General features: G+C 53.2%; 1 protein-coding gene across 1 annotated transcript in view; it reads right to left on the bottom strand.

The window, feature by feature from the left end:
• Positions 1 to 3710: 3710 nt before the first annotated feature.
• The window catches only part of LOC107114192 (WD repeat-containing protein 90-like), a gene marked incomplete at its 5' end in the record, with an annotated part of 18238 nt that continues 12972 nt past the window's right edge, over positions 3711 to 8976 (bottom strand). The window contains 3 exons of the mRNA XM_015415630.1: positions 3711 to 4939; positions 6025 to 6109; positions 7650 to 7769. Coding sequence (XP_015271116.1) covers positions 4779 to 4939; positions 6025 to 6109; positions 7650 to 7769 — 366 coding nt within the window. The remainder of the gene's footprint in view (positions 4940 to 6024; positions 6110 to 7649; positions 7770 to 8976) is intronic.

The following is an 8976-nucleotide window of genomic DNA, read 5'->3' on the forward strand; positions in this document are numbered from 1 at the left end:
TGCAGAGTACATTATGCGAAATGCTGGCCTGGATGAATCACAAGCGGGAATTAAGATTGCTGGGGGAAAGATCAACAACCTCAGATATGCAGACGATACCACTCTGATGGCAGAAAGTGAAGAGGACCTAAAGAGCCTCTTGCTCAGGGTAAAAGAGGAGAGCGCAAAAGTGGGCTTGAAGCTCAACATCAAAAAAAACTAAGATCATGGCATCCGGACCCATCACTCCTTGGCAAATAGAAGGGGAAGTCGTGGAAGTAGTGACAGACTTCACGTTCCTGGGATCCCAGATCACCGCAGACTGTGACAGCAGCCATGAAATTAAAAGACAAATGGGTACCTAGCCGGTTAGAGCGCTGCCGCAGTGGTGGAAGGATTAGACTCAAGCGTGTTGGGCTCGGAAATCCCCATTCTGCCTGGGAGATTCCTGGGTGACTTATGGCCAAGCATACGTTCTCTGACTAACAAACGTCACGGTGTCTTTGTAATAATTAATACTAGTTTATGGCCTTGTGTGTCGAATAGCCAGGAGATCCTAAGATGGTCTGGCCGCCAGAAGTTCTAGCTCTTTTAGCGTTACGCCCCACTAGGTGGCGAGCCAGACTTTATTTTTAAGGCAGGACACGTTTCAGAGGTGGCTTGCCATCGCCCGCCTCTGCGTCACGACCCTGGTATTCCTTGGAGGTCACCCTTCCAAATACTAGCCAGGGCCAACCCTGCTTCGCTTCCGAGATCTGATGGGATCGGGCCGGCCTAAGCTATCCGGGTCAGGGCTCGTGTCTTTGTCCCCACTGGAGACCAAGGTAAAAGGTAAAGGTTCCCTTGCTCGAAAGCCAGCCGAGTCCGACTCTAGGGTTGTGGTGCTCATCTCCGTTTCAAAGCCGAAGAGCCAGCGCTGTCCGAAGACGTTTCCGTGATCATGTGGCCAGCATGACTCAACACCAAGTCGCACGGAACGCTGTTACCTTCCCACCGAAGTGGTACCTATTTATCTACTTGCAATTTCTTGCTTTCGAACTGCTAGGTTGGCAGGAGCTGGGACCAGAGACGGGAGCTCACTCTGTCATGCGGCACACTCGGGTCTCGGACTGCTGAACGACCGACCTTCCACAGCCTGCAGTTCAGCGTCTTACCCACTTGAGCCACCGCAGCTCCCTGGAGACCAAAGTGGGGTATAAATGTCGATCGGAGTCCCCAACTTTTTGGAGCCTGTGGGCACCTTTGGCGTGCTGACACAGGGGGGTGGGCGGGCGCAACCCGAGAATGGCTGCCGCAGGAGGTGGAGCTACAGACAAAGCCCAAGTGCGGGAGACAAGAGCGAGAGGGAATAAAGCCAATACTGTTTGGGCAGCTGCAATCCAATGTTATTTCCAACCTGCACAGCCAAGCCAGCCTGCAGTAGCCAATCAGAAACCCCGCTGGGCAAGAGCTCCACCCACTTTCTAAAAACCGCTCAGCGGGCGGCAGGAGTGGTGTTGGCTGGCACACCACACTGGGGGTCCCTGCTGTAGATAAATAAGAACCACCGCCCTTGGGGCTATGGCCTGTCTGTGCCTGGCGTTTTGGTTCGAGCCGCTTTCTTTTAAAAACGATGGCCGAGTCCTGAAGCCAATGAAAAGAGGTTTTCGTTTTGTTGCGATCGCTCCACTACTTTGGCCAAGTGGTTATGAGCGCAGACTCTAATCTGGGAGAACCGGGTTTGATTCCCCCCCTCCTCCACAAGCAGCTGCTGGTGTGACCTTGGGTCAGTCACAAGTTCTCTTGGAGCTGTTCTCTCAAGAGCTCTCTGAGCCCTGCCTACCACACAGCGTGTCTGTTGTGGGGTGCGGAAAGGAAAGAAGATTGCAAGCCGCTCTGAGACTCCTTCGGGTAGTGAAGGGCGGGGTATAAATCCAATCTCCTCCTCCTCCTCCTCCTCATGCAGCTGCTGGTGTGACCTTGGGTCAGTCACAAGTTCTCTCAAGGGCAGTTCTCTCAGAGCTCTCTCAGCCCACCTACCTCACATGGTGTCTGTCGTGGGGAGGGGAAGGGAAAGGAGTTTGTAAGCCGCTCTGAGACTCCTTCGGGTAGTGAAGGGCAGGGTATAAATCCAATCTCCTCCTCCTCCTCCACATGCAGCTGCTGGTGGGACCTTGGGTCAGTCACAAGTTCTCTCAGAGCTGTTCTCTCAAGGGCAGTTCTCTCAGAGCCCTCTCAGCCCTGCCTACCATACAGCGTGTCTGTTGTGGGGAGGGGAAGGGAAAGAAGATTGTAAGCCGCTCTGAGACTCCTTCGGGTAATGAAGGGCAAGGTACAAATCCAATCTCCTCCTCCACATGCAGCTGCTGGTGTGACCTTGGGTCAGTCACAAGTTCTCTCAGAGCTCTCTCAGCCCCGCCTCCCTCACAGGGTGTCTGTTGTGGGGAGGGAAAGGAGATTGTCAGCCGCTCTGAGACTCCATGTGAAGGGATGGGTATAAATCCAATCTCTTCTTCTTCTACCTTTGGGGAGCCTGTGAAGAGTGTTAAGACTATTCTCTACTCCTATGCCATCTGCGAGGAAGAACGTTTCCTCCAGAGAATGCCCAAGGGATGGCGGAGAACAGCTCTGAGCCTGGGGGTGGCCTCGTGAGTCCCAGGAGCAGGGGAGAGTCTGCCTCGCCCAACCGGGGGCATGAGGCCTCTGCCAAGAAACTGGGCCACCGACCTGCCTTTGGGTTCCCTCGGCCAGCCAGGGCTGCTCCCCCAGAAGCACCTAACTGGACAGAGGAGACGGGACAGCTGGAAGAAGTCTGGAAATACGCAAAACTGGCGTGTTTCTGCGTCCGCCTGAAGTGTCGCTGAGTGGCAGGGCTTTCAAGGCAAGAGACAAGCAGAGACGGTTAGGAGGAGGAGGCTTGGTCTCATACCCTGCTTTTCACTACCCGCAGGAGCCTTGAAGGGGTTTGCGACCACCTTCCCTTCCTCTCCCCACTACAGACACCCTGGGAGGTCGGTGGGGCTGAGGGAGCTCCGAGAGAGAACTGTGACTGACAATGAAGAAGAAGAGATTGGGTTTATACCCCGCCCTTCACTCGGAGTCTCAGAGCAGCTGACAATCTCCTTTCCCTTCTCCCTCCCCACCACAGACACCCTGGGAGGTCGGTGGGGCTGAGAGAGCTGCCCTTTCGAGGACAGCTCTGACAGAACTATGGCTTGCTCAAGGTCATCCAGCAGCTGCAAGTGGAGGAGCAGGGAATCAAACCTGGTTCTCCCAGATTAGAGTCCGCGCACTTAACCACTGCACCAAACTGGCGAGATGAGAGAACAGCTCTGAAAGAACTTGTGACTGACCCAAGGTCACACCAGCAGCTGCACATGGAGGAGCGGGGAATCAAACCCGGTTCTCCCAGATTACAGTCCACCGCTCTTAGCCACTACACCACGCTGGCGCTCTCTGGTTGGCCACTGCCTGCCTTTGCGTAGTGACCCCGGACTTCCTTGGCAGTCTCCCATCCAAGTACCAACCAGGGTCGACTCTGCCTAGCTTCTGAGATTGTGCATCCGGGTCAGAGTATTTCCTTTTAGAATCAGCAAACGCTTTTACCGGCTTGAGTTAATACAGTGAAAGAGGAGGCTCCCAATCTTTTATTTCTGTAGAGCTCTGAATGAAAAATTGACAGGTTCAAAATACAAAAGAACACCCATTTAGGAGGAAGCCAGTTCAACACAAGCAGCACCTACGTTTGCTGTAAAAAAAACAAGTAAACAAAATATAATTCTGTATTCTTGATATTATTAACTGTTTCTCCCCCCCTTTACCAGCTCTGTGCCCCAAGAGGAAGAAACTGGAGCTCGGTTATCGACGGCATCCCGAAACCTAAACAGGGTTTGTGCCTGAGACGTATAAAAACATTCTAGTGTCTTCGTTGACAATTGAAAACATCCTTCGTATAAAAGTAACTTAAAAAAGAAAAACACCCAGAGGGCAAATTTGTCTTCACGATCTGCTCTCCTTCCAACGGGTTATCTTGCACCTGCCGGCTCTGTGCGTTCCCGGGGTTTTCTTCTTTGCCGCCGCTCGTTTTTGTGATTCTATATCACTTCCCGCCGCGGCCGAGAAAATGCAGTCGTTTGGAAACAAAAGAATAGGACTCTTTTCGGACTTGCTCTGTCATCGACAGAATATCTCACTGAGAAGCAGCGATAAAATCAAAATTCGGTACGGGTGAGGGTGAGCAAGGGACGAGGAACCTGTTTTTAGGAAAAGAACGTACATCCACGTGCTTGTGGGTTTGTGTCTACGCTCCCCATCGATGCCAACAGTCCCGCGTCGGAAACCAACTCATACCCAGTTACAGCTTTGTGCTACTTTTGTATTTCTCAGGCGAGACTCCCAAAGTCTGCTTGAGTCTCAAACTGGCCTCTGTAGGAACACCTGCTTGGAGGGGCGCTCGAAACATCCGCTGCTCCCCTCGAGCAAGCCGACAAAGGAGGCAAGGCCGAGATCCTGGGGAAACACGGAGGAAGTGAGGGGCTCCGGGCCCCCAAAGCAAGGAAGGGCCGTGACTCGCAGGAATCCGGAGACAGAGAGGGGAGTATTGGACACGGGAGTCCAGAGGATGTCGCCTACCTTCCCCAACTCGAGAGCTCTTCCCTGTGAATGGTTCTGCCCGCCGCGACGTCTCCGCCCCCGGACCCTGCTGGCAATTTACAGTTTGGCCGCTGGTTTCCGGTACCCCGAGCTAGCTGTACGGCGCTCGAGTCCTTCTCTGTCTGGCCTCGGTGCCAGAGGTGCGAGCACAGCTGGAGGCAGCGGCCTCAGCACTCACTCTGGACTTCCCACACCAAGATCTCGTTATAGGAAGCGGTGAAGAGACGGTTCCCCGAGGGGGTGAACCGGCAGAGAGAGACGGCGTCGTCGTGGCCCCGGTGGTCTCGCTCGGTCTTCGCCGTGCGGTCGATCAGCCTCACGACCCGCTCTGTGGGAGAAGCAAAGGGGTAGAATCAGACAAAGACACGTTTCAGCAGGGCTGCCGTCGGCTGCAATGATGGGGGAGCATGCACAGGGCACAGAGCCGAGTGTCCTGAAAACTGCAGTTGGGTCTGAGGGGGCTTGTAGACAGGCCAAGCCCCTGTGGAGTCCGCTGCTTTGCTCCTGCAGACAAGCCAGGCCGCATGTAAGAAGACGAAGAGGGAATTGGGTTTGTACCCCACCCTTCACTCAGAGTCTCAGAGTGGCTTACAAACTCCTTTCCCTTCCCCTCCCCACAACAGACACCCTGGGAGGGAGGTGGGGCTGAGAGAATTGTGACGGACAGAAGACGAGGAAAAGAAGGAGGAGGGAAGGGAGATTGGATTTATACCCTGCCCTTCACTCAGTCTCACAACAGCTTACAATCTCCTTTCCCTTCCTCTCCCCACAACAGACACCCTGTGAGGTAGGTGGGGCTGAGAGAGCTCTGAGAGAACTGCTCTTGAGAGAACTTGTGACTGACCCAAGGTCACACCAGCAGCTGCATATGGAGGAGTAGGGAATCAAATCTGGCTCTCCCAGATTAGAGTTTGCGCTCCTAACCACTACACCAGACTGGCTCTCTGTTATGTGAGCTGAATATATGCATTTGGACATCTCTTCCTTCCAACCAAGGGCAATAAGAGGGCGAAATCGAAAGGAAAGCCCAACTTTGGCCTCTGAGGAAGCCAGTTTTTGAAACCTACAACTTGCCACAGTATTCTTCCCTACTGGCCATCAACTACCCCGGCCTTACCTCCTTCCACGACATGACTGTTTTCACAAATAAACAGGTTTCTCGTCTTTATGGCCAAAAACAGATGCTTGACGGGGTGTGGGTAAAAAACCAGGGCCTATCGTACCCCCTGGAAGTCCGGTTTCCTCCCGGCTGCCCCGGCTGTCTGTTGCTTCAGCACCCTCTGCTGGAGAAATGAGGCACTACAACTGGTGTAACCATCTCGCTCTCTATCCAGGCTTGCCTTCCTGTACGGTTTTCGACACATAGCTCTGGCTACAGGAAAGCTGTGAACATCCCGCTATCCGCATCCCTACCGTTGAAGCCGACGGCTATGACGCAGGCGGCGGGAGACAAGCTCAGCGACGTGGCAAAGTAAGGCAAGGGAATCTTCTCGATCACCTGCGCGCCAGGAAAGAAAGATCCTGAGACGTTAGGGCACTCAGAAGACAGAACCGACGCCCGTGGGATGTTTTGCACAGCAAGCACAACACTCGCAAGACAGGAAGGGACACACGATTGTACATTTTCATCCCAAGACACGAAAGGATGTGAGTTGCAGCCTCCTGAGGCTTGGTACGGGAAAGGCAGAAATCGTGTGCAGGAGGAACCAGCGAGGCCGCCCCCTCCCCACCAGGGGGCTGGGCATATTCGTGGGGGCGTTGTCCCATCAGCCCCCCCCTCCCCAAAAAAAACCTGGTCACCACACCTCAGAAAGGATATTATAGCACTGGGGGGAAGTGCAGAAAAGGGCAACCAGAATGATAAAAGGGCTGGAACACTTTCCCTATGAAAAAAGATTAAGGGCGCTTGGGGCTCTTTAGCTTGAAGAAACGATGGCTGAGGGGTGACGTGATCGAGGTTTATAAGATGACGCATGGGATACAGCGGGTAGAGAAGGAAGTACTTTTCTCCCTTTCTCACAAGGCAAGGACTCGTGGGCACTCCATGAAATCGCTGAGCAGTCGGGTTAGAATGGATAAAAGGAAGTCCTTCTTCACCCAAAGAGCGATTAACACATGGAATTCACTGCCACAGGAGGTGGCGGCGGCTACAAGCATGGACGGCTTCAAGAGGGAATTGGAGAAACATACGGAGCAGAGGTCCATCATGGCTATTAGCCATAAGGTAAGATAGGAACTCTCAGTCTGGGGCAAGTGATGCTCTGTATTCTTGGTGCTTGGGGGGGCAACAGTGGGAGGGCTTCTGGTGTCCTGGCCCCACTGCTGGACCTCCTGATGGCACCTGGTATTTTTGGCCACTGTGTGACAGAGTGCTGGACTGGATGGGCCATTGGCCTGATCCAACATTGGCTTCGCTTACGTTCTTATGGATGTGTTTGTCCAGAAGTGGGCCTGAATTGTGTCAGCTGGCTCTCAGAAAGACAGATATGGCAGCAGCCAGCAGGGGACGGAAGAACAGCCTGGCCAAAGGCTACGGCTGTCGACAATTGAAGTTCATCCGCAAAATGACCAGGAAAGAATGCCGCAGAAACAGCAGACGGGGCCCACCATTTTAGACCCAATGGGCGCAGGGAAGAGAACTTGGTGGTGAAACTGGATGTGCCATGCCAGACTGCAGAAGGAGCCGCCTTTCCGAAAGCTCTGCTACTTTAAAAGCAGTAAACCTGCAGAGACTTGCAGGGCGGGCGTAAGAAAGCCTTTAACCGTTGGACTACTGGAACGACTCTGCATTCTGTCGCACCGGGCAGGTACTAAGCGTAACACAACACCAAATCCTGGGTCCTCACAGGCCCTGGGCTGTTAACATTCACATTTTACAGACAGGGAACCAAGGCCGAGAGCAAAAGACAGAGACGCCAATCCACCCCAGATCAGCCACCGTCCACAATTCCGGCAGCGACATTCATGAAATCTGGTTTGTTTGGCACTGTGGCTGAAAGCAAGACCGCCGGAAAGCGATCGAGGAAGGGGACACGCACCTGCTTCTGCGGCAGACTGTAGAAAAGGATTTCTTTCTGCAGCCCAAAGCCCGAATAAACGACGGTGCTCTTGTCCCAAGGGCAAAAGGCTGCCAGGGTAGGAGGGAGCGGGCGAGGAACCTGGGAGAGAAAACGCAAAAAGGAATCGTTACCAGCGGGGCATGTGCAGTTTCGAAGAACATGTCTCAAGTTCAGGGACGAGGCCCTTCACATTCTGCGATGGGAATGATATGTACGTAAATGGCAATGGTGCAGTTGGTTTACGGCGACCCCAGCCAGGGGCTTTCAAGGCAAGGGAGAGGGCAGAGGTGGTTTGCCATTGCCTTCCTCTGCAGAGCCTTCCTTGGTGGTCTCCCTTCCAACACTTAATGGTGACCCCAGCAAGGGGCTTTCAAGGCAAGGGAGAGGCAGAGGTGGTTTGCCATGGCCTTCCTCTGCAGAGGCTTCCTTGGTGGTCTCCCTTCCAAGTACTGACCCAGCTTAGTTTATAACTTAAGGCTACCCCAGCAAGGGGCTTTCAAGGCCAGTGAGAAGCAGAGGTGGTTGGGCATCGCCTTCCTCTGCAGAGTCTTCCTTGGTGGTCCCCCTTCCAAGTACTGACCCTGCTTAGCTTATAACTTACCACCAAAGACAGTAACGCGCCAGGAATAAGCTCAATAAACAATGAACATTAGCACCAAATTATACTTTTGTGCTTGTCATTACATAGTAATCAAAACAACACTTATAAACACATTGTGACTGAGCACACAGCATAAACACAGATATAAATGGTCTAACAGCCATCTCCAAAACGCGGAACACCATAACACTTCAGGCTTGACCTTAATGCTACTAATCTAACTTAAGACAAAGTCCAAAACCTTTTTGCGTTTTGTCTTTCTCACAGCACCGGTCAATTGCCACAAGGTTCACGACCAAATCGATCCAGACCAGACATTTCGGTTTCTTCTTCAGAGTCAAAAAGTTTATGCTGAAACCAAAAGCATAAGAACCATCTTTGCCAGGAAGCGCGTAAAGGTTTCCCTTGCTCGAAAGCCAGTCGACTCCGACTCTAGGGGGCACTGCTCATCTCCGTTTCAAAGCCGAAGAGCCAGCGCTGTCCGAAGACGTTTCCGTGGTCATGTGGCCGGCATGACTAAACACCAAGGCGCACGGAACGCTGTTACCATCCCACCAAACCGGTACCTATTTATCTACTTGCAATTTCTTGCTTTCGAACTGCTAGGTTGGCAGGAGCTGGGGCCAGAGACGGGCGCTCACTCTGTCATGCGGCACACTCGGGTCTCGAACTGCTGAACTACTGACCTTCCGGTCTGCAGCTCAG

The sequence above is a fragment of the Gekko japonicus genome, unplaced genomic scaffold (assembly GCF_001447785.1).
Source record: "Gekko japonicus isolate JY-2015 unplaced genomic scaffold, Gekko_japonicus_V1.1 scaffold3005, whole genome shotgun sequence".
NCBI classification, from domain to species: domain Eukaryota; kingdom Metazoa; phylum Chordata; class Lepidosauria; order Squamata; family Gekkonidae; genus Gekko; species Gekko japonicus.